The sequence below is a fragment of the Ammospiza nelsoni genome, chromosome 3 (genome assembly GCF_027579445.1).
Source record: "Ammospiza nelsoni isolate bAmmNel1 chromosome 3, bAmmNel1.pri, whole genome shotgun sequence".
In the NCBI taxonomy this organism is placed as follows: domain Eukaryota; kingdom Metazoa; phylum Chordata; class Aves; order Passeriformes; family Passerellidae; genus Ammospiza; species Ammospiza nelsoni.
In genome coordinates this window covers 45,425,932-45,450,427 of record NC_080635.1, presented here as the reverse complement: position 1 = coordinate 45,450,427, position 24,496 = coordinate 45,425,932, and the positions used below count along the sequence as shown (strand labels likewise).

The window sequence follows — 24,496 nt, the reverse complement described above, 5'->3', positions numbered from 1 at the left end:
AGTTAGGGTATTTCCATTTGTCATTTGGTAGGGGGTTTTGTTGGTAAGGTTTTGTTGATTTTGTTGGGTTTTTTCGTTGGTTTTGGGGTTTTTTCTCCTCAGGATGTAAGAAGTCAGCTAGCCGATCTGGAGTCAGAGTAATATTAAACTCAGGCAAGATGGGGTTATGAGTGAGCAGAAGGAGAAGAAAGCACTAGACTCTAACTTTTCTACCTTGAGCAAGCAGTGTAATGTACATTCAACTGCACCTTGAATCTCCTGCTACATGATATAGTTCTAAATTCACTTTTCAGGAGAAACAGGATATGTGCACCTTCAGTACTAACATATCACATAGTAGTGGTAATGAGATTCTCCTGAGGTAACAGAAAGACAGAAAACAAAGATGAGGAGCAACAGGTATATGAGACTTCATAACACAGTAACTTCATCTTGCAAATTTAGAGCTAATGTTCAACAGCAGTTCTGCAGATCATACTCTAAAGCTGTGTTGCAGTCCTGCCTCATCTTTTATACTGATCTTTGTAACAGATGAGCAGTTCCAAGAGCCTGCGTGCAGCCCACCCAGCACCACACTTCACTTAGTACTTCAGTGGTGGCAGGGAAGAATTTGTGTTGAGCAAACAAACAGAGTAAGTCAGTCAGAACATTCTTCACCCTTTCCTGTTTCAATAAGCAACGGCTCATTTGATCTCCCTGTGCAGAATGATGGAAGTGCTTTTAAGCACATAAATGGATGTGGAAATTGTGAAGGTAGGTGTTGTGGTTTAGGAATGGTACTCCCCACCAAACCACGCACCACTCACTCTCCATGATGGAGGTGAGAATTGGAGGTACAAAAGGTAAAGATCATGGGTTGAGATAAGAAGAGTTTTCTGGAAACAGCAGTGAGATAAGAAAATGATCAGTAATAGCAACAGTACTAATGACAGAGGGCATAAGAAAAGAAGTGATTCACACAGAGGTGAAAGCAATAGACAATATCAGACGACTCCTTCTGCCACATTTTCTCCATTGGAAAGAACCCCTTCTCCCTGGAAGAAAGTAGTTTTCCCTGCCCCTGGCAATGATGTGTGGTGGTATAGAATAACTCAAACCTTAATACTGAATGGATGACGTAGTTTTTATTTAAAGGCCAGAAAAAACTTGTTGAAGTCTTGCAGAAATTGTGCTGGGTGGTTTCTAAATAGTAGAACACTTCCCAATGAAAGAAGTAAACATTTATGTCTCTAATTTTATACATCAAAACACACCAACTGTGGAAGCCTCACAATCAAGAATGCCTTTTAATTTGTGAAAGGACTGAATAATACTGTGAGTGATAACAATGAAACCTAATACCTCATACTCTGAAGATGATTGGATGTTCTATGTAGACAGTACACGATTGGTTTGATAAAAGTACAAGTGCTGTACAACCTCAGTTTGTGTGTGTAGTGGTTTTCAGTGCTCTTCAGTCATTCTTGGACTAGTACATCTTCATTCCCATGTGTTCTTTCTGAATTAATCTGCAGTTTAGGCAGCAGATTATTTTTTATTTTATTTACAGCATTCCTCTGTGCAAAAACAGTGACTGCCTAGTTATTTATATCTTCCTCAGTGTGTAAGCATTTTTTTAATGTGAGAGTTTGCTTTGAAGAAGGCTGTAATTTAACTATTTTAGCTGATCTTTTTTGATGGAAATTGGTGGGAGGTGAAAGTTTTATACGATGGGCCTTACTGTGAAGGTGATGTAGAATGTAAAACTATTTCTTGCTTTATTTGAAAAGATATGAGTGAACAAGTACAAAAAATAATTTTGCATTATTTTTTTCTAGGAATGGTGTTTGTGTGTTCAGTAGAGGAAATGGGGGGAGGCAACCTAAAATCTCTGCTTTTATTGTATCTGAGCTTGCAAGGTTTGAGCTGTAATGAGAAGATATTTGTCATCACTTCTAAGAAGTTGTACCATCTGCTAAATGTCTTGTCAGGGGTTTTTTGACTGAGGAATATCTTTAACATTTAAGAATAATAATCTGTTTTTAGTTTGATTTTGAAATCCAAAATCTTATTTAAATTAGTAAATTTCAATTTAGTAGTGAGATATTTAATTTCTGCTTTAATATATTATGTGTTTGTGTTCATTCCCTGGAGACCATTGTCATTAACAGTTTTACTGCACAAAGCTTCATCTTATGTAGTTAGAGAGACTAAGTAAAAGAATTTAAAGGATTTCCTGATACTGAGAGCTTTTTTCTACAGTTGCCTTATGTCAGTGTGGATTGTAAACTTCTGGTTTTATATGTTTAGGTCAACCTCAAGAGACCATGCCCATTTTGGGCTGATGATGGCCATTGTTCTATCAAAGATTGTCATGTAGAGCCTTGTCCTGAGGTATGGATTGAATAATAATATAATAGAAAAAGGGATTTTGGCTAAAAATTTGCTAATTTGCAGTGGCTAGTACTATAGTACTAGCTAATGATACAGGCACTACTAGCAATACTTTTTAGTGGGAACCTAAATTTAAGTAAAAGTGACCAATTTATTTTCTATTCCAAAAGTATAAATACAGCCAAAATATTTTAAAGTCTTAGTCATTTTATGGAGAAAGTGGAGAGCTTCAAGAGTAAATCTCTTCTAACCTCTAGCACTGTTTTTCATATAGCATGTTGATAATGTAAAGGAGCAAGTTAATTTTTCAAAAAACAAGTTTGCTTTGACCTCTATGGGAATGATACCTAATTTGTAGATTTTAATCAAGTATTTCTATGAGCAGTGTAAAAGCTGTGATTTATTTTTTGTTTCTAGAGCAAAATACCTGTCGGAATTAAGGCTGGGAGCTCTAATAAAGTAAGTACTCCTTAATTTTTAAAGTTCTTTCTGATTTTTTTTTAATCTTAAATTTAGAACAGCTATGTGACTTTTTAGTGTAAACCTTCAGTGTTCTCACACTGATGACGTAGTTAAGTGATCATTTCCTGTATGTGGCTTAACCTTTCTGCCTTTATGTATAGTAGTGTTTCTGTCATAGCTGGTACTGTTGTGTCATTTTGAGCCTGTCGTTGCTGGAGAGCTGCTGCAGACTGAATCAATGAATGGCAAGGGACAGCAGTGCATGGCCACAGAATGCCTGATGCAGAATTGTTACTTCATTTCTTAGTACAGGTCACCTTTTAAAAAGCTACAGGCTAAGATGCACAGAGGCAGTAGCAGCGCAATCTTTTTTAACAATCATAAGTAATCACAACATCTAATATTAAAAGAACCCAAATGATTGCATGGAGTTCTGCTATGCCTTGTTTTTAAGAGGTCATTAGTCCAGAGATGATTTGGTCATTAGTCTAAAGACAGTTTAGGCCAAAGTGGCCAGTGCAAACTGGAGCAGTCAGTCTGTGCTGTTGGCTTTTGCTTGCGTCTCTCTAAGCCATCCTTTCTAGATCACCAAGTGATCTTAGCAAAGCTAAAATGTTAAGAGGCAATATATGCATAGGATAAGAGGTCAGAGCAGAAGGACTACCCACAAATCCCACACATCTGAAACAGGGTGCCCAAGAATGAGGATTTTAGCAGTTAATGGGTTAATGGTGCCCAAATGAGAGATCTTCCCATTGAGTGCCTTGACTGTATTGTAAGCACTTACCTCTTGATTAACTATCATATCTCCATCGTCCCCAGTGCTTTCTACCTCACAGGGCAGGCTGGGTGTAGTTCACCAGATCATAAAGGACTTATGAACAGGAGTGTTGGCATTGGGTTTATATCTCATCCCAGGAAAGGTTATCAGAGATAGCTGAGATGAATACTTCATTGAGAATTGATGACTTGTGTGCTGCTGTCTGGAAAAGGGCAGGCAAATCTGTCCAAGCTTTAGCTCAAGAGGAAGAAGTCTTGTTTCTTTTACACATACATTGTTAACTCACTTTGAAGTAAAGACTGCCTCTTCATTTAAAGGTTCCTGGTAATCAGTGAAGAAAAATCTTTCTCACTGACATGGCCTAAATGTCAGTTGTTTGCCATTCCAGCACAAGCATCAGTTGTTTTTCCGAAAAGCTGACACTATCTCTGGGCAGCAGATGTTGTGTTTTAGCTGAATAATGTGTTGCCAGTTCTCTTTTTCATTGACTCTTTTATCTTCCAAGCATGGTTGTAGAGAAAATGACTCCTGGAATGCCATAATGCCTCCTAAAGAGAGGGACTGTAAACTTTAAAATGGTTTCAGAAAGGGTTTTTTCTGAATTTGAGCTTCCTGATTGATTAATCTTGAGAGCCATAAATAAGGTGTTAAATAGTAACCAAAGAATATGCTGTTCTTTGGATACTTCACATGAGCATACCAAATTTGATTTAGGAAGTGAAAAAATGGATGCCTTTTGCTTTCACAACAATAAAGAAGGTTGGATAGATTCTTTGGGAAGTTGTCATTTGCTGTATGTTCGCTACAGTGGTTTCCTTTGAGTTGCCTTGCAGGTTGTTGAAACCAGCTACAGTACTGAAAGTTAGGCAATTCTGTACCTTTAATCTGCAGTAGAAGACATTAATATGTGCTGCTTTTCTGGATTAAATTTGTCATCAGAATGGACATGAATCTTACCTACGCCATTTTCTTACTTCTTATGGTGCAGTTAAGTGATCTTTCCTCGAGCCAATCAAAAATTTACAATCTCGTTTAATATCCCTTTTAAGGAAATACCAAATTCATTTTAGCATGAATGTTTTGTTTCAAGGACTGTGCAAGTACTGTGCTATTAGCCTGTGCTAATTTCCCATTTGGGGAAGTCTTACACCGTATGGCTTATATGTAAAGTACTGGATTTAAAAAAAGGGTGGGTTTTTTCCCTGAGAACACATGCATTTCCAGTTTCTGTCTTTCATCCTGATAGTATTGGTCTTGGAAAGCTGAAAATAACCAAAGGCATCTTTTTAATAATGACACTTACGATCTCTTGAATAGATACACTCACAGTAGAATCCTGTGGAGAGGTTTTCTGTGGCTTCTGTCCAGTTTTCCATTGCCTTTCTTTCCTAGTGTAAAGGAGCTTGTAAACTTCTAGCTTTATTTGGGTTTTTGTGGGGGATTTTTTTTTGTTTGCTGAGCAATGAAGACAACAGTTCTTTTGAATGCTCATCCAGCTGCAAAGACCAAGGTTACACTTGTAAAGCTTCCCCACAGGAGTGCAGTTGGCAATAGAGGATGTCTTTTTAATTCTTGACACCACCATAAGCCTTTTGAAATAGTGCTGTAGAGGCATACAGTAATTTCCTTTTCTATAGTTCTGTTGCATTTGAGTGGTGAATGCATATTTTGTGGCTAGACATTAAAGCTGTATAAATCTTTAAAGCAAAGGACAGGATACAGTAACTGCAGGTTACAACATTCAACTTCGTAATTTACTTCCTGCCCTTCTTTTCTGTTGTTTTTTCCAGTAACTGGTTTTAGGAGATCCTGGTTGGCAAGAACAGTAATTTTGTCCTGATCTTGTCAGGGGTCACAGAGCACTGATCCCGCAACTGTTGCTGTTAAACACTGGCGAATAGGAAAGCCTGGAAACATGTTTTGAGACCTGAATGTTCATTTTGTTAGAAACTTTTAATTTAGGATTCTAATCTTGGCAGTAACCTTTTTTCACTTCAGGTTTGCAACTCTAGGCATGCAGAATGTTTGCTTCAGCATCTCCGTATGTTATTTCATCAGCTGTATCTGTTTCAGTCTAGGTTAAGGCCATTCCTTGTTCCCATTTTTCCTTTTAAAATCCATACAATGCTGAGGAATGCCTGCCAAATACAAGAAAATTGAGTGAGAAATTCTTCTGGAGTAAGCATATATGGGCAAGGCCCCTAACAAGATTTAAATTATTTGTTATTTCTAGTCTCCTTTGTGTCTTAGGTCTTCTGCTGTTTTTCCTCGTGTTGGTCCAGGCAAATGCATTTTTAAATAGCAAATAATTCTGCTTACTCATCTGAACAATTTTAATAAAATTTCTTTTTTTTTTTTAGTGATACATATTATGGTGGTACTTTGCCTCTGGCATCTTGACCACAAAGCTGTCCACAGAAAAAAATTACTCTTTCTTTTAAAATTTATAATTTATTTGTTTTAATAATTGACGTAAGGTTTAGTCTGGAAAAAATACACATACCCTCCCCTCCCACCAATCCAAAAACCCCCCAAAGGAGGAAATTGAGTTTATCTTTTAAGATAGCATTGTTACTACCTTTTATGTTCCTAAATGTAGAAGAACTTCCTGAGCTTTATGCTGGCAGATGTAAATTACCTGCTTACATAACCATATTATTATAGAATAGTGGAATATAATCTTTAATTCTGCAAATGTTTTCTTTAGACGTGTTCCAAAAGTAAGTATTTCAGTGGATTACTTTTTGAAAACTTCTTCAGAATCAAAGTTCAGCATATACATTTCCATTTTGTCTTTAAAATAAGCAAAATTTGAGTTCAGCTGAAAAAGCTTGTCTTCCAGAACCATTCACATCTGAAGTGGGCTGATGAATTGGATTAAAGGAAACATGAAGGGAAAATGGCCAAAAGTAATAAATATGCCTACTAAAATGAAATGATACTTGCAAAAAAAAGATGGTAAATAAGTATCTGAAACATTCCATGTAGGGGGTTTCATAACAAAAGAACTCAATTTAATCAAAAGGCAAAACAAAATTTTGACATGTTTAGCTGAATTCCCTGTAGCAGTTAAATTCAGAGTGAAATCAGCCAAATGAATTTAAGTGAAAAAAAATCAAAGTAAGAAATGTTCCAGAACCATAACTGCTTCTAGAATTAGAGGATTTTCCCTAATACTAGGGAACTCACTGCTAAACTTAGAAAGACCTTTCACAACACCTGTTCTTGAGGATTTCAGTAATTCATTTGCATATTAAATATGACTTTTTTTACAGTATTCAAAAGCAGCAAATAATTCCAAAGAATTGGAAGACTGTGAGCAAGCTAACAAGCTGGGAGCGGTTAACAGTACCTTAAGGTATGCTGTGATTTACGTCAACACTACAAAAATAGTAAGAAAGGAACATTTTTTTTTTCTCTGTCTGGTGTGGTGGTTTTTGTTCTTCATTCTTCCCATTAGAAAGTAAATGGGAAATGATGCAAGAACATCTGAAGGTAAAGGTATTAAATGATAAGTAGACTTTTTTTTGTTGTTTAAAGTATGCTTTGATATTACTTAAAAGAAATATTTTACAGCATCAAGAGCCAGAAGAAACTTGCAAATAAAACCACCTTTTCTCTATTCTTTTTTCTCAGCAACTGTGTTGGATTAAGGGGTTTGGTCCTGTTTTGTCCCATTGTTGCACTGATGTGCCTATTTGTGATCATTCAGTGAACCAGATCAGGGAGTTGAGCTACTTTTGTTGTTGGTAAAGTTATTTTTAACTTGGATCAATTCTGTGATCTTGCTTATTGCATGGCACTGTCAAGGTTGGATGGGAGGAATTCTTCAGGATAGTGCTACCCTTAGGCCCAGAAGTCTGTGGAACAGCATCTAGAAAACATAGCACTCTACTGGATTCCTCACTTCTGAAAAGCAGAAATAGAAAAATCAAATTTTCACTGTTAATGGAGGGATATGATGTCTTTGCCCACAAATTTCAGCAGTTCTACCTGGTAAAGATTTTGAAACTCTTTCTTGTGCCATGAAAAAATCAGTTTCTGCCAGGTATGTGGTGTTTTAGGGGAAGTAAGAAATTATTAATTCTGTTCCATTTCTGTAAGGCAAAAGAATGTGACACTGTAAATGGAGAGCTAGAGAAAATGCCTTTATGGAAATAGGATAGATAATTAAAGTTGGAAGAGAGCAGGTAATGGATCCTGCAAGTGGAGGACAAGTTTGTGCTTTGCAGGAAAACCTCCATGTTCTCTATCTAGCATTGCATTATCCTCTTGGTTTTGAGTTGGTTTCCTTTATAAGTTGTATTTGTTGTGGTTATCAAATCTTGTCTCTTGGTAATTAGCAGAGAGTTTCCTCACCTAATGCCAAGTATGTCTCCTATTGTGATTTGGCAGAAGGTCAGAAGTTTATCTCGTAGAATTGCCTCTGTTTGTAGCTTTGAGCTGGTGCTAATTTGATCAAACAGAATAGGTTGTTTTTGTTATTTCAAGGCACTTCCCTGAACCCCAGAGCAGAGTTCCCAATCTTAACTTTGCTTACATTTTGCTGTCAGTAGTGTGGCATCAGCAGTTTTGTGCTGCACAGTCACAGAAGGAAGGTTTTGGCACTGTTTGTGTTTCATAGTGTGGGAGCTTCAAACTATTTGTCTCTCTAGTACAGCGTACCTTTGAAAATGCTAGAGTGAGTGGAATGCCATTATTATTGAAATGGCTTAGGACAAATCATATTCATAGAGTACTTTAGCTTAGAAGAGGCATTTAGACATCTAGTCTCCCAGTAAAAAGTAAGGCACTAACAATTGTAGCTTTCATTAAAAGTACAGGTTATGAAAATAGGGTGATTCCTTCCTCCCCCACCCTCAAAGTGACAGCTGCTGAAGTAGTACTTTGAAATGTGTTAAAATGTACTATGAACATATTTTACGAAGCTCTTACTGAAGAAGAGAAGTCACTGCAGTTTGTTCAAATAATGGTGAAATCTTTGTCTCAACATCAAATTGACTTTTGAAAGTATTACAGATGATGCCTGCTTGAATCTCATCGCAGTTAACAAGGAATAGCTCCATATATTCTCAAGTTTCAGATATACTGACTCAGAATCCACTTCCAGGCTATATGTAGGTTATATTTCTTTCAGAAGCTCTTATTGACATTGTTTATTAAAAATTTAAGATCAATTTTTTTTTTTCCCCTCAGTAACCAAAGTAAGGAGGCTTTCATTGACTGGGCAAGATACGACGATTCACAGGATCATTTTTGTGAACTTGATGGTAAAATGTTGAAGCTTTTTCATAGTGTTTGTTTTATTTGCTGTCTCATAAAAAATGCAAAAGATCATATTTTCTGTACAAATAGCCATTTTTACGAAGTTTTTAAATTTTGTTCCAAGTGACAGGTTATAGCATCATATCATACACACAAAGTGCAAATTTTTGCAATTTTACAAGGAGTGTTTGGTAACCTACACTGTGCACATTTACTGTTACCTCCTTTTAGTATATTGAACAGGAGATATTTATGTAAATAAAAAAGGTGGTAAATGGGAGAGGGCTAACACTTTTTTAAAAAGCTTCTCACAAAAAAATTGCATCTAGCACAAATATAAGACAAATGGCTTGCAGCTGGTTGTTTCTTACTACTATATTGTTTTGTTGCTATTTTACTATGTTTGGATTGAGTTTGTTCCTCTTCCAGCCTTGCTATTTCCAAATGATTTCTGCATCCTCATTTGAAAGAACTTTCTTACTGTTAAAACATTAGGATACTAGATTTTGTCTTTCCTCTCCTTCACGTCTGTGAGTCTTTTTATTTGCTTGTAACAATCAAAGTTCAGAGGAGTGTTTTTCAGGTAAGTGTGGGAATTGCCATCTTCAGGATTGACTACTGAAGTCCTTTTTAATAAATACCTTAGAAAGCTTCCTATGCAAGGAATATTTAGGGCATAATAGTAGATGTTTTCATCTACCTTTAGGCTTGTGTTTGGTGTCATCTGAGAGAGCAGCAGCTGCAGTGGACTTAGCAGTGGACTTCTCTTTCAGTACTTCTGCTGTGTCTGATCTGAACACTTCCTATATGAGCTGTTTCTGTAACAGCTGATGAGCATTACTGTAGATCTGAACTGTTGTGTGGAATTATCTGCTCTTGTCTCTACTATCTTCAAGTTGTCTACATGCATGTTTTAGTAATACTGAGCTGTGAAAGGTATAGTTGAGGAGCATTTCTTTTAGAAATAATACTAACTTAAGTAGTTCCTGATTCTACCTCCATCTCTCCTTATATCATGCCCTGCTGGAGGAGGCTGTCCCCAGCTGTGTTCTTCCTGTGTGTTTTTTTTTTTTTTTGCACTGGCTCTGGTGTGCATCTTTCTGCATGGTAAGCTGATTAGGCTTACCTAAATAGCGGGAAAGTAAGTTGCCATCTCCCTGCCACCTCCCACGCTGTTGTGATGAACTGGCATGTCGGGTGAGTTTGTCATCTGGGGCAGGGAGAGTGAGAGAGAATAACTACTGGGAGTCATGGGGAGGAAGCAGAAACCCTTGCTCTCTTCTCCTCTCTTCCTGTTGGGCTTAATCATAAACTAGATAAGAGAATTGATCTAGCTGAAAAAACTTAACAACCTGGGTCACCTTTCCATCTTTCTGTTGCATGGCTCAGCAGAGAACATAAACTCAGTATGTGGATAACAAGAAGAAAAATGGACCCTGAAGTGATCAGGGAGTGTAGGAACTGCTTAGGTTAGCCACACTGTCAAATAAATAAGTAAAATTGTAATTTGACTTTCTCTCATTTGGCACTCGTTGTTGTCTGTCTTGTATCAGTGTCCTTTCTTTGTTTTTGCTGCTGCTGCTGAAGCAATGCTTAACTGCTCATGCAGAATCATCTCTTTTTTTAGAGCAGTTTCACTCTCTGTTTCTGTGGGGTTTTTTGGTATCTGAGGAAGTACTACGTGGCACTTCTTGGCCTATTCCTATGAATAAGTCTCTGGACTTTCAGCTTGTATTGTATGTGGGGTTTGTTTAAGCATGAGTTGATCCTGACCTAGAATTTCAGAGTGGTGAATTCCTCCTGCTTTTTACTTGTAAGAAATTGTTGCAGCTTGAAGCAATTTCTGTTTCTACAATGTTTTTAAGCAGAGGGAGCCTTGTTTCCCAATTTTCTGTGGATAAATTACCTGAAGTTTGTGGTGAACTTCTGAGATGAGGGTATAGCTTGTTGAAAGGCTGCTTAAGTAACATGCTTCCTGTTGTAACTAAGAGATATGTTCTGCAATATGCTGAAAGTTTTGTACAGTTAGGCAATGTGATTGAGACTTTTCTGCCAGTATACGAGGGTGTTTGGAGGAAAAATGGATTTAGCTAATAAATTTACAGTATGTAGCAGCTTCAAGATGTACTACTTTGAGCTTGTCTCTATTAAGAACCTACTGTATGCAGTTATATCCATTTCATAAAAAACAACACCCCCAAGCAAATACTGCCAGACAAACCCTAAATTTGGAGGCCATTTAAAACAAAACACTGTTTATGTCTTTAGCCTAGGGTAAGGGAATATAGTGCATGTCAAGTGTTTATGGTAGATTTAAAGAAGCAACATAGATGATCATCAGACATTTTAGAAATTAGAGACACACAGGAGACTTTGGAATATACTACGTGCTTTTGAGCTTTGTATTCAGTGTGTATATTGCTGCATTTTTACGTACATGGAATTTAAAATCCAACTGGAAGACAGAATAGTATTATATGAGACCTCTTGTTTATATTTAGTTCTGTGAGACTTTTAAAATCTTTACCAATTGATCACTTAGCATATGTAACAAAATGTTTCCTATTTAGATGAGAGATCCCCAGATGCACAGTATGTGGATTTGCTGCTCAATCCAGAACGTTACACTGGATACAAGGGGCCTTCTGCTTGGAGAGTATGGAACAGCATTTATGAAGAAAACTGCTTCAAGTAATTGGGAGGGAGAGGAAGCCTATTTTTTATACTTGTACCTCAGTTTAGCTAAAAACTGATCTTTGTGTTTTTTAACTTATTTTTTAGGCCTCGATCTGTCTATCGTCCTTTAAATCCACTGGCGCCTAGTAGGGGTGGGTCCTGCCTGTTTTATTTTCCAATGCACTTCTTTTAACATAGTGACTGTTGCAGTACAAGGAATACAGATAACAATCTTCAGTCTGTAGGTGTGCTTTCTGCTTTTTAAATTTCTTCTGTAGAGAAGCTGTCCATTTTTAATATTTAGACTAAAGCGTGTGATACTTTATTACATACTTATCCCTATTAATAGGCTCATTAATGTCAGGTGAGCTGATATGAAAACTAAATTGTAAGTCTCAAACTGTTTGCAGAGTGTCACACTAGTTTTCCATTCAAAATGGACTTTTGTATTCTTGTTTCTTTTTTCAAAAAGCATTTAGTTTAGTCGCTTCAGTTCATGCTTACTCTGGTGTAATATGGTTGTACATTTCTCATCCATGGTGTGCAATGTATTGCAAGTGTACAAACAATTGCATTATTTGAAGGACTGGACACTTACAAAGAATCAGTTATGTGCAAAATTGTTTAAAAAAGTATTCTAGTAACTTGGAATTTGTTTTCAAATTTAAGTTGAAAGCTATAACAGGATCTTTCAAATGAACCAGCTTTCCTCTGTCAGTGTGTATTATTTCCCTTAAAAATTAACTATGAGACAATAGATGCAGTTAAAAAATCACCATCCACTAGAAAATCAAGATACCTCAATATTTATAATTACTAAAAGCTGATACACACAAATAAAAAGCATTGTGAGAATTATTTAATGCAGAGATCAGAATTTCAGGAAAGAATACTGGACTGATTGTTGACCAATGCAATCTAAAGACTATGGCTTCTTAACCATTTTTCTGAAGCTAAAGTACAGCTTTTAAGAATATGTGAATCAGCCACTGCTAAGATTTGAATTTCTTAGTGACTTTCATTATTATAATGTGTCAAGTCTTGTGTGGTCTTGAGGAGTAGGAATGGAGTGAAGGAAATAGCCTATTTTTTATAAATTAAATAACATTTCTTGCACTTCTTGGGTGTTTGTATTAAAGTCTGTGTTTCATTACTGCCTTGCTGTGGAAATTATCTTTTTAATGCTTATGCTTTTTTTTTTTCCCCTCTAAGGAGGAGATGATGGTAAGTTATCTTATTTTCCTTGACCTGCAGAAATGAAGTAAGATTTAGAGAGTTTTGGATTTTGGATTTATTCACTTTACAGTTATCAAGTTAGAGCAGGAATGTTATGTTTCTGTTATTGAATAAGAGAACAGGAAGGTTATTTTTTTATGCAGATTATTGATCAGAAAATGTTTTTAATGGACTCATACTTTCTTTTGGAGTAAGGGAAGGAGTGGAGAAGAGCAAAACACAATTCTCTTCTTGGTTCTTATTCTTGTAACAGAATATGTGTTGTAATAATGTTTTTAGTTCTTCCAGAAGCCCATTGATACTGATGTCAGATCCCTTAAAAGAAGAGGGACAATTTCTTGTGTGTTTTCTTGAATGCCCTTGACTTTGGGAATACTGAGAGAGAGTGGGGAGAAAGTATTTGATCTGCCTACAGTGAGGCAGACTTTAAGATTTTTCAGCCGACCGAAAGCTATTGGGCAAAAGATCTAAGTCTAAAGGAAGCCTTTAGGCAGATTAATGTGAAGGCTGTTAGAATTGCACTCTGCCATCATGCCTTTCACCAGCAGTGCAAATAATCAAACTTGTGCTTCCATACACTGCTGAATGCCCTGACCAGTAGCTTAAGCATGCTTGTTCATGTATTTCTCCTATTCTGTCCCCAACAGATTTAAACCAACCTCCAAGTTAGCTGCTTCAGTGCCTATTCTCATTTTAATAGCTAAATTATTTAACTTCATGGTAAATTAGATGGCAGCTGATGTTGTATGCATAGTAATATAAAGATGCTGTAATGTTGAAAATGAATATTCTTCATTTAACCATGTACTATGTATTTACAGGAGAATCTTTCTACACGTGGCTAGAAGGTAAAGGCTCTTGGATGAGTTAATGTAGTGTTGTATTCATTAGAAGGAACACTGTAGCCCTTTTTTAATCTCCTCAAATATTTTTCATAGTGTAGGCTTTTTCATAAATTGTACAGAGCTTTCAAGTGTTGTTCAAATACCTCCTACCTTGAGGGTCTTTAAAAATCTTCTCATTTACTTAGACAGCATATTCCTTAAACATTTAAGTGTTTTATCTTTCATAAAGGGAGAATTCACTTCATTGTCAGTTACTTTGAATTTTCTGGCTATTTTAGGCATTTAAGCAGAGGCATTATTAGTAGTAATATTGGTAAGAATCATTATTTGGAAACAGCTTTAAAGAACATTAAAGATTTTGGTGGCTTTGTTCCCAGTTTATAATCCAAGTCTGTGTGTTTAGAAGGCAAAGCAGTTTTCTTTTTATTCATGTTGAAATGGAAATTATTATTGCAGTAGTAGCAATCAAAATCCCATTTCGGAGGTGTGCAGAAAATTAAGTAAGTCAAATGTACTTACTTTTAAAATTAGTTCATTCTGCCTTTCCTAAGCCTTTACTTGTCTGGTGGTATGGTAGGAAAACATATAAATTTACATGCCTTTAAAATATAATGTCTAACTGAGGACACATGTCAGCCTCCCAGGTAGGCTTCACCATCAGCTCTTCCTGCTTCCATTTGTGGAGACTGGAGTGGCAGGAAAGTTGCCCAAACATGTCTTTGAGAGGAACAAACTCTTAAATTTCAAGTGTAGTCTCTAACTTTGGTTCTAATTGGAATTATAAGTAATTTCTACATATAAATTATATTCTGACATCTCAATGCCACTGTATTTCCATTTATGCTGTGGAAGTCTGTGTTCATCAAGCCATATTTTCCAAGGTTTTGTCCTGTGCATTAAACTCTTCAGTGACTTTGCAGTACAGCTATAAATAGATATTTTTGCTGTTTTCCAGTGCTGTAAGATTTTCTGGGCCTTTTGGTGTTTTTCTTTAGGGCCACTCCTCTAATTCAGTGGTAGCACTAATTGTAATTAAGATGGGTCACAATATATTTCTGATTTCCAGACTGTAAAAATTCAACATCAATTCAAATTTATTGCTCAAACAGTGGAGGCATCTTATTTTTGTGTAATTGAACAGATTATATTTCTGTGCCAGTAGAACAGATCCTTATTTAACTGTGTTTACTAGAACACAAAAATAGCAAGCAAAAATGTCAAATGTCATTACTAGTATTACTTATATAAAAAAATAGAAGGTAAGCTTTTCCTATGATGGCTATAAGGGCTTATTAACAATACTCAAATGCTGTGATTGTAATTCTTGAAAGCCAACAATGCAGACTTGCATCATTAAAATGTCAGGATATATTAATTGTAATGAATTTTTTCCAGTATTTAGTCTGGTATCTGTTTGTCATTTTTCCTGGACAGGTCTGTGCCTTGAGAAAAGAGTGTTTTATAAACTCATTTCTGGACTCCATGCTAGCATCAACTTGCATCTGTGTGCAAATTATCTTCTTGAAGGTACGTCTAGGTGAAATTGCTGAATGGAATTCTACAATATCTGTAATATGCATTTTGTTTTTTCTAAAAATTGTTGGGGTACGCTTAGTTATTTTATGTTCTAAATGTCTCTTTTACTACCCCTGCCCCCCCTTTTTCTTCCTCTGTGTAGAAACGTGGGGGAAGCCCCGCTGGGGACCAAATGTGAAAGAGTTCACTCGCCGCTTTGACCCTGCTGAAACGAAGGGAGAAGGACCAAGGAGGCTGAAGAACTTGTATTTCCTGTACCTGATAGAGCTGCGCGCCCTGTCCAAGGTCGCTCCGTACTTTGAGCGTGCCGTTGTCGACCTTTACACCGGCAACGGCCACGAGGATGCTGAGTCTAAAGCTCTCCTGCTAGATATCTTCAGGGACACCAAGTAAGGCATGAGGGGGTTTTAGCAGCAGTTTGAAATTTTTAGTTATATTTGGAAGTGAGACTAGGTGACTCCTTGGTAGGATAGGACAGGAAGGAGAGTAGAATGAAGAAATAAAATTTAAATAATGGGAGGGATTAAAGGGGAATTTGTACATTTGATAGGACAGATTAATAGTTTTGAGGTTTGAATATACCAATCTTTAAAAACAAACAAAAACCACTCAAAACACCCCAAACAACTCAACACCCTAAGCTACTTCCTGTATGTTGCTTTTTCTGATTCTTCAGTATAAGATGCACATGATTTATTTTGAAAAGGAAAGAAGTACATACAGTCTTTTAATGGTCCACTGAGTAATTCAGCTTTTATCGCAGACTTAACCTCTGGTAGTTTGGCCATCCCCTCTTCCTTCTATTTATTCCATAATATTCTTAAGTTCAGTTTCTTTGCTCTCCTTTTTGCTACTTTTTGTGATTGGTAACATGCTGTGTGGTTTCATTGCTGTCCCTTATCGTGGTCTTGCTCGGTAATTGAGATGTAGCCAGGCAATGATCAGCTGAAAGGCAAACATTAGGCCAGTTTCAGTATTAATTTGAACAAACTCTGAATAACAGATTTCAAGTTGCAGTGATTGCACAGTAAAACCAATACCACTGAGTATTTTTAAGGCCTAATCTGCAAGGACTAGGAACTCTGAAAAATGTCTTACACTGATAGCATCAGATGCTTACCAAGCTTAATTGAGCACTGTAGTTTATGCTAGCATTTGTTTTGATTGCATTTTGTCTTTATTAGGTCCTTCCATATGCACTTCGATGAAAAGTCCATGTTTGCTGGAGATAAAAAAGGAGCCAAATCACTAAAGGTAAAGCTAGTTTTCTGAATGACATCCAAAATACCTATTTTGGCGTTAGGCTGTGTTACTTTGGAAAGCCCTTCTGCCTACCACAAACACGCTGCTGACAGTAAGATTTTATCCCTGCCTTTTCTAGAGCTGTATATGAGGCCTTTTAATCAACTTAAAGGTGCTGTCCTGATCCAAGAAGACTGAAATCTCTGGCTTTGTGCCTTGAGTCTGGCATCTGGACTGTGGTGGGGCACATGAGTATTACCAGTAAATGCAGTGGTGCTTATTTTCAAGTGAAGTAACTGTTTCATAATTATCTGGATAAAAAGAACCACCCAGTCATGTTTGCTTTACAAAATGATGACTTATATAATAGAACACAATATACAGTTTAGTCTCACAAATATGATGTTCAACATTAGAAAACATAGTTCCTAGACATGGGAACCTAATGGGAATGCTGTACCTACCCATCGGCTTCTGGTGTTAACATGCCACTGGTGTAAATTGCAATTCCATAGTTGGTAATGAAGTTCTGTTTTAATATTTATTAACACTTACTTATTTCAGTAGTGGTTTGGAATGTCATCAGCATTACAGAAAATGCTATTAGAAAAGTGGCAGTGTTTTATCAGCCCAGCTAGTGTTTTTTGGACCTTAAAAAAATGAGATCAGCTTGGTTAGTTCTGCACTGTGCTTGCTCCTGCTCTGTCTGAAGTTGCACAGCAACAATCTACCCATAGTTTTGAAAATATCTTTTGTGAATTGTAACTTGTTTGTCAAAAAGATGGTTTCTTCAAAAGGGATTTGAGTAATGGAAAAAAAAAATGGGACACGGATACAGTACTTATACCTCAGAAAATTTGGAGGAAGTTGGTAGGAAATCACTGTGTAGAACCCAGGCATTACCCTGCATATTCTGTATTTTTGGGGGATTTTTTTAAGAATTAACTGTTAGAAGTGGCTTGGTAACCAAATTCTGGATTTTCTTGGATCTTTGTTATGGCCTGACTACATAAAACAATGGTTTGGTCAGTTTTGGGTAGAGAATTGATATTCTAATGGTACTAGATTTCTAAAGGTACTATATTCATTAAGGTTCTGTTTTTGCAAAGCTAACATGTACATTATCTTAAGCTTTTTTATTTTGTTTTTAACCGATAGGAAGAATTCAGGTTACATTTCAAGAACATCTCCCGCATAATGGACTGTGTTGGATGTGACAAATGCAGGCTGTGGGGCAAGCTGCAGGTACAGTTTATTTTGTGTAGGTCTGTGTGTTCTGGCAGGGGCAGGTCTCAAGATAAGCATCTATTTCATTCTGGCAGGACACCTCTTACCTTAGCATACAGGCTTTCTGCACATGGCCGGTCCTTGGTATCCTTACCTATATATTAGAAATTGATATATGTATAATTTATCATTAAGCATTTTAATTGTTTTTCAAATTGTTTATTTTGTTTAGTCAACAGCTGTGTAGTTTACTAAAAGGTAGAGTTTGTGTTCTAAAAGAGTTACTTTTAAAGCAGATGCTTCATGGTGAGATATTACTAACAGTCAATATCTTACCTGTATTCAGTGATCAGAGGAGCCTTGTAGAATCACTTGTGGGAAACCTTTGTTTAAACACAGCACTTACTTATTAGGGAATCCAGTGTGATATTTAACTCCACAAACTGAGAAGTAAGAAAAAGAAGTAATTCAGATTTTCACAGTTTATGCAGGGGGCAGCAAATTGATGCAAAGTTGCCCAGTAAAGCTGAAAGTTGAAAGCCAGTTTCATTTTCTTGGCTCCTACTGTTTTTATTTTACTGACAACAGTATTTTAAACCTCAAGACTAATTCTAAGTCTGGACTGAGAAAAGTTATTTTGGAGTGCCTGTTGTACTGTACTACTGTATTACATTAAACTTATCAGAGTGCAATTTTCAAAGAGTTTGCAGCATCAAAAATTTGTTGGTCTCTGCTGAATTTCTGGAGTTCTGCTTATCCTGGGTTAGTTGATACTTCTGATCTATTGTTGTTGTTCCTCCTCACTAAGAACTAAAGAAGGCCAAATTTCCTGACCCATAAAATTCTCTTGCAGCCAGCTTCAACCACTTCTTGTCAAAGCCAGTGGTTGCTTATGTAGCCCAACTAAAAGTGAAAACCAGAAAAGCTACTCCTGTTCTATTCCTGCATAGAAAAGAGAGGTTGAAATTGAAGCTGCATTGTTTGCCACTAGAATTGAAGGTGGAAAAAGTGCATGTGTTGTGATACCCCATAAAAAAACTTAGTTTGACTTCAAAGGGAAAGGGGAAATGTGCTCCTGCAGGAGCTGTGGCATCTATAAGTGAGGGACAGGAAGGAACTGGAAGTTGTGTAATGGACATATTTTCATATGCATAACCAAGAAGAAAAGAGATGAGAAAAGAAGAGATGAAGATGACAAGGATGAAGAGCAAGTATACTTGAGGAAACAAATGCAAACCTGGTACACAATTGCTGTCATGCAATTGTATTAGTGCCCTGGTTTTTGTACAGTTATTTGGCTTGAGGGTCAGTATATAAGAATTCGTACTCAAATTTACCTAGATTACTGTGTTTTTATTTTTTTATGGTTTTATGAGTAATTGAAGGAATGATTTTACTGATGTTAAAACATTGGACTTTTCTTATAGACTCAAGGCTTAGGAACTGCTCTGAAGATCTTGTTTTCTGAGAAAGAAATACAGAGCCTTCCTGAGAACAGTCCATCAAAAGGTTTTCAGCTCACACGACAAGAAATAGTTGCTCTTGTAAATGCCTTTGGAAGGTAAAATAATATAATTTTAATAGTAGAAAAATATAAAACTTCAGTGCCAATACTCAGTTTCTGTGGAAAGAAAGTATTGTACACATAGCTGTAGGTTTTGAAAGGCTGAATTACTACCAGTAACAGTGATAAACTTAATGCCTTCAAACTGAGTGTTAGCCTTAGTCTTCATTCTATGTTTGGATCTAATTCATCCTGTCTCAAGTCTCATAAATCTACCTTCTGCAAGATGAAACTTAAATCTCTTACATTTTAAAAAAATTGATCAAATTTATCTCCTTCAAATGATGAAACATTTTAACAGCTTTAAAAGTAGTTTACATAGAGCATGCTTTGCTCATTATGTTAGTTCTTCAGATCTTGAATACAACAATCTGTTCCTGTTTAAACAATCTATTTAAACAATCTGATAAAAGATGTAATAAAATTTATTACCTGTGGTTAGGGATTTTTAGAAGTTTAATGAAGCCGGAATGATTAAACATATATATAAACTTTAATCCCTGTCATATATTATGTTAATGTAAAATGGAGAGTCAATAGACCTTTTGAGAACAGAATTGTGTCTGAGGAAAAATCTAAAGGAAAATGAATGTGATAATTTGTACTTCTCTTTTGCTGAATTGGTAACACTTTGATGGTTTTTATTTTACAGGCTTTCCACAAGTATAAAAGAGTTGCAGAATTTTAAAGTTTTATTACAACAAACTAGGTAATGAAGGTCTTTGCACAGCCCAATAGTGAAGATCATTTACATGTCTGCATTAAGCAGAAGGAACTGATCCTTACAGGACTCACATGAACTGATAAAAAGTAAAATCAAATCCCAACTTGAATATTTATGTTTAAACTAGGAATGGTTATTAATTGGAAAATATATTTATGAATGGAATATATAGTTTTTAAATGTGTAAATTATGCTGATCTGTTTATTTTGTAAGTTTTCTGCTCACAGTTCTGTTGTACTGAAACTTCATGAATTTTCTTATTTCCTTGTCTTTCTGAGACAGCTGTTTTATATGAAAACATATGTTTCCATATGTTTCCACCCTGACTTGGCCTGTCTGGAAAGGGGGGAAATCACTTCTGTGTCTCCCCATGTACTGAACTTCAGTGTATTCTGAGGATTTGGTATGTTAGTTCTGACTGTCAAAAGTAAGGAGGGGGAACCTCCAAACAAACAAAGAAAAAAATAACAACCAAAAAACTAACCACAAAAAGGAAATAAGGCTCTTGCTGAGTTTTAGCTTCTTACTGTAATAATGAAACTTACTTAAAAATAGCAAATGTACTGAGCAGAAATTTTTTCATGCTGGGCTTCTTTGCATCATGATGACACCAATTTTTTTACCTTTGTCTTGTGCTTTTCAGCACCCTTTTTTTTTTTTTTTAATTATTACTTTGTCTCTGATGCAGCAGAGTTGAAAGTGACTTTTCTGTAGCCCCTTGCTGCAGCCTTTTTACCTGCATTTACTTGGAGGTAGAGGTCAGGACAGGGGAAATGGTTAGTGGAGTGCTGCTAGCTGAAAAACCTCAGTCAATCAAATTTCTGTTTACTCCATATTATTTTTCTAAATTGTAATCACAAGTTCAGTTTCCAAAAGTTGTCTTTTTAGTGTCTTAAATGTTGAAATAGCACACTTGGTCTTTGAGCCATGGAAATAAATTTGCTCTTTATGAGTTATGTTTGAGTGCTATGTTAAAAGGTCAGTGTAAAAATAACTTGCTTTTGTAGTCACTTTTAAAAAAGATGCTTTTTAAAATTCATAATCATACTGACATTTAATGCCACATACTCTATCTATGCAAACCCATACTGTATCTTCTTTAAAAGGATATTCACCATAAAAAAACGGGTATGTTAATAACATTACTTTCATAAAATAAGAAATTACTCATGTATCATTGTCCACAAATGTCAGTGATAACTTACGAGTGTCAAACCAGAATTCAGAAACAGCATTACCATTAGTAGCAACCAAATATTGGTTTAAATTTTAAATGAATAATTTCTTTTAAACCAGCATGTTTAAAAATGAAGTTAGGTGTTATGAATGTAGGAAGTGCTGGTGCAGTGTAGATACATCTCTTGTTTTTAAAAATGAGTCTTCACAAAATTAAGTGCTCTTAAACATTTTCCACCCTATTAGATACTGAGTGACATATTTATATAATTGATTGTAATTGTATTGGTTTCCATACTGTGTTCCTTTACAGGTGAAATTTTCTGAAGGCTGGAATACACTCTGTCCTTTGTTTCCAGACTAGCTTCAAATTTCTACCTGACTGGAAATGAAATAGACTATTCTGCTGACACTTAGCTTTTATAAAAAATGCTGTTGCTTAAGAAAGTTAACCCCTTTGTGTCAAACTAGGATATGCTAAATGAAATTTAAAGGAATAGAAAGGGAAATAAAACAAAACAAAAAAAAAATACAAACCACCCTTACGAAGTTTTGGTGAGAGTTGCACAAATTGGCAGTGAACTGGTATCCCAGTGGAAGTTTGTTTAATTCTATAGGTAATTTGACATGGTGTTAGGAGAAGCTGATGCCAATTTGGGGATGTTATGTTTTTTCCTAGTAGCCTCTCTGGCCTGTGGGCACCTGTGTCTGAGCAAGTCATCACAGGATTTTGTTTTCTAGTGAGGTAGAGGAGCAGGAGGTTTCTCGGTGGATTCATCTGGCCTCCTCCAGCCTCTGTATTTGCACCCTCAGAATTTATTGTTCTCTATTAAATTGAAGTGGGAATCTAGGTAAGTAGCTCAGATGCGAACAGCTGTGTTTGGTAGATGAGTTACACAGAATATCCAAATCTTCTGAGTAATTGTATATATTGAAAGAGTGTAATTTTTAATTGGCTGTTAATTCTTTGCCTTTTGGATAGACCTGCAAGGGCTAGAACTGTAGGCTCACTTGTGTGAGGAGTGCCCTATAACTGGGATTTATCTGTATTGTTATATATTATAGTGCCTAAAGCTTTAGGCAGGATTTTCTAGTTAAAATAAAAAACAAAACTGTATGACTGCATTGCCCCAGGAAGGACTTAAGTCTCAGAAACATTTCTTCCTTTTTTCCCCTTCCTGTGTGGGGAAAGTGAATTGCTTCCAGCCTCCTCCTGGGGATGCAACTTGCTATTTTTTTCTTTTTCCACCTGTGCCTGGCTAAAATCAACAGACACTGAAGCAGAATCATGCACTTGCTCATGGGACAGGTGAGAGATTCAGTCATGCAGATCCTGGACACCTGGTCCTTGCAGCCCTCGTTGGCACAAGGCAAATACTGTAGGGTAAGGACATAAAGAGATGTGAAGCTTTTCTTCTTTTCCTTTGTGTCATGGGAACACAGGAATGCAACTGAACAGCAAATTGTGTGTCTAAGTGTAAGTTCTGTTGCACCTGAAGGTACATATCTCTTGATGATCAAATATGGAAGGCATTTTACTTCACTGTCATTGTAGAGATAGGACGTAAGATTTTTCCTGTAAGAAATCTAGTTGAAACAATTTTCCTGTCACCATCTTTTTTACTGTATTTGATGTACATTCTGTGACTATGCTGCCTATGAAGTTTTGCTGTGTGAGTTGGATGACTTAGTTCTTTATATGTTAAATTAAATTTTAAAAATTTACAGCTCTTTTTTTATACTAAAGAATAAGGTTAGTTACACCGTCCATGATCTGTAAACTATTTTAAATTCCAGCTCCCTGTTGGAGATCAGCTTGTCAACACTGTCTGCCATTCATTTCAGAGTAGCAGTACATTTTCTTGTACAAATGACACAATGATTGTAATCCCAGAGGTAGTGAGAAGACAAAGACAAAAATGTTTAGTTGTTCCCAAGTCATGGAGACTTGTGTGAAATGGTGAAAAAAGACTTGGTGCAAACTATATAGGTAAAAAGTATGGCACTGTTGCTGAATAACTTTTTCTTCAGTGCCTGAGAAGGTAGATCAGAATATAAATTTTAAACAATGAAATATAGAGACTTGTGTAAGCTGGAATAATAAGTGTTTTCCTAGTTTTCAGCTGATGATCTGTGCTGTCATTGTATGTGCATGAAATACACTGTGCCACATTTTCTTGAGTTGTGTTTGATGGTTGGGTTGCCTTTATCTGACCTTGCTTTGTGCTTTTCTGGGAAATGACCTGTAATATGTTGTAAATAATCTTGATGCTCATGTTTATAAAGTAGCAATCAGCAATTCATCACTTTACAATTTCTCCATATAGCTATCCTATTAAAATGTAATATTTATTAAAATCAGAATCAGTGTTGGAACTGCTTATTGAGATCTAAACACTTCTGAATCTTTGCTATGTTTGAATCTACAAAATGCAAATTAAAGTATTTTCTGCTATACCTTCTTTTTGTGGATGTAATTTTTTGGTGTTTCATTTGAAAATATATTTTTTGCTTTTCATTTACCTTGCAATGACACTTGGTAGCTATTACATAATTTTTTTGTAATAGTCATGTAAGATTAAAATTATGAGCAGATTTTCACTCTCACTTAAATTTCATTCAAAAGATGAGGGTAACCTGTGTATTTCTTGTTGTTGACATTGCACTGTGGTGTGTGTACACATCAGGAATCCATTGTAGAATTACAATATGTTTCTGTACGGATAGTGCCAAATGTAGCCCATGCTTAAGTCCGATTGTTTTAAGATACAAAAAGGCTTATTTAGAAATTAAGTCTGTTCTGTCCCTTTCTCAGAATATCTTATAAAATCAATTTTGTGAATTATTTTTGGTTTGTTCATCCAATGGGGGTCTTCATGTTGAAATTATTTCCCTAAAAGGAAAATAAGTGTCTTTTTTCCTTCCATGTATGCATTTTTAACAAATTATCTTACTGAAAATTTGGTAGAGGTATTTCATCCCCAGCTTAGGTAAGTGCCTGTTACAAGGGTGATGATAAATTAAAGATCTTACCTCTCACGTTGTTGTTCAAATCTCCTGTGTTTTAGAATATTTAGTTCATTACTATGGTTGGTTACAGTCACTTGCCATTCCACTTTTTTTGTGTGCATACTGGACATAGGGCTGAAGTTTGTTCTAAGTGCAGAATTCTCTTACATTTTTACTGTGCAGCTGTTACTGCTGTGAACAAAATGAAATTCCTGCAGGCTTATCTTGCACTGGGTCTTCAGACAGTTTTGTACAAACATGATTGTAGAACTCCAAAGGGTTTAATAAAATTTCAGTTCTCCCAACCCTGGGTTACTTCTTTTAATCTGACTGATACTTTAATAGGCTTTTTTCTTCCATGAATATACGTGAAGAATGC

The 24,496-nt window shown here is 36.1% G+C and overlaps 1 protein-coding gene across 1 annotated transcript in view; it reads left to right on the top strand.

Annotated features, from left to right (window-relative positions):
- The window catches only part of ERO1B (endoplasmic reticulum oxidoreductase 1 beta), a 29,015-nt gene extending 5,450 nt beyond the window's left edge, over positions 1-23,565 (top strand). The window contains exons 3-16 of the mRNA XM_059467500.1: positions 2,290-2,373; positions 2,791-2,832; positions 6,892-6,974; positions 8,813-8,886; positions 11,452-11,572; positions 11,663-11,709; positions 12,770-12,781; positions 13,615-13,641; positions 15,073-15,165; positions 15,317-15,563; positions 16,359-16,428; positions 17,575-17,661; positions 19,071-19,204; positions 19,860-23,565. Of these exons, the coding sequence (XP_059323483.1) occupies positions 2,290-2,373; positions 2,791-2,832; positions 6,892-6,974; positions 8,813-8,886; positions 11,452-11,572; positions 11,663-11,709; positions 12,770-12,781; positions 13,615-13,641; positions 15,073-15,165; positions 15,317-15,563; positions 16,359-16,428; positions 17,575-17,661; positions 19,071-19,204; positions 19,860-19,920 (1,182 nt within the window). The 3' untranslated portion in view covers positions 19,921-23,565. The remainder of the gene's footprint in view (positions 1-2,289; positions 2,374-2,790; positions 2,833-6,891; positions 6,975-8,812; positions 8,887-11,451; positions 11,573-11,662; positions 11,710-12,769; positions 12,782-13,614; positions 13,642-15,072; positions 15,166-15,316; positions 15,564-16,358; positions 16,429-17,574; positions 17,662-19,070; positions 19,205-19,859) is intronic.
- Positions 23,566-24,496: the final 931 nt, after the last annotated feature.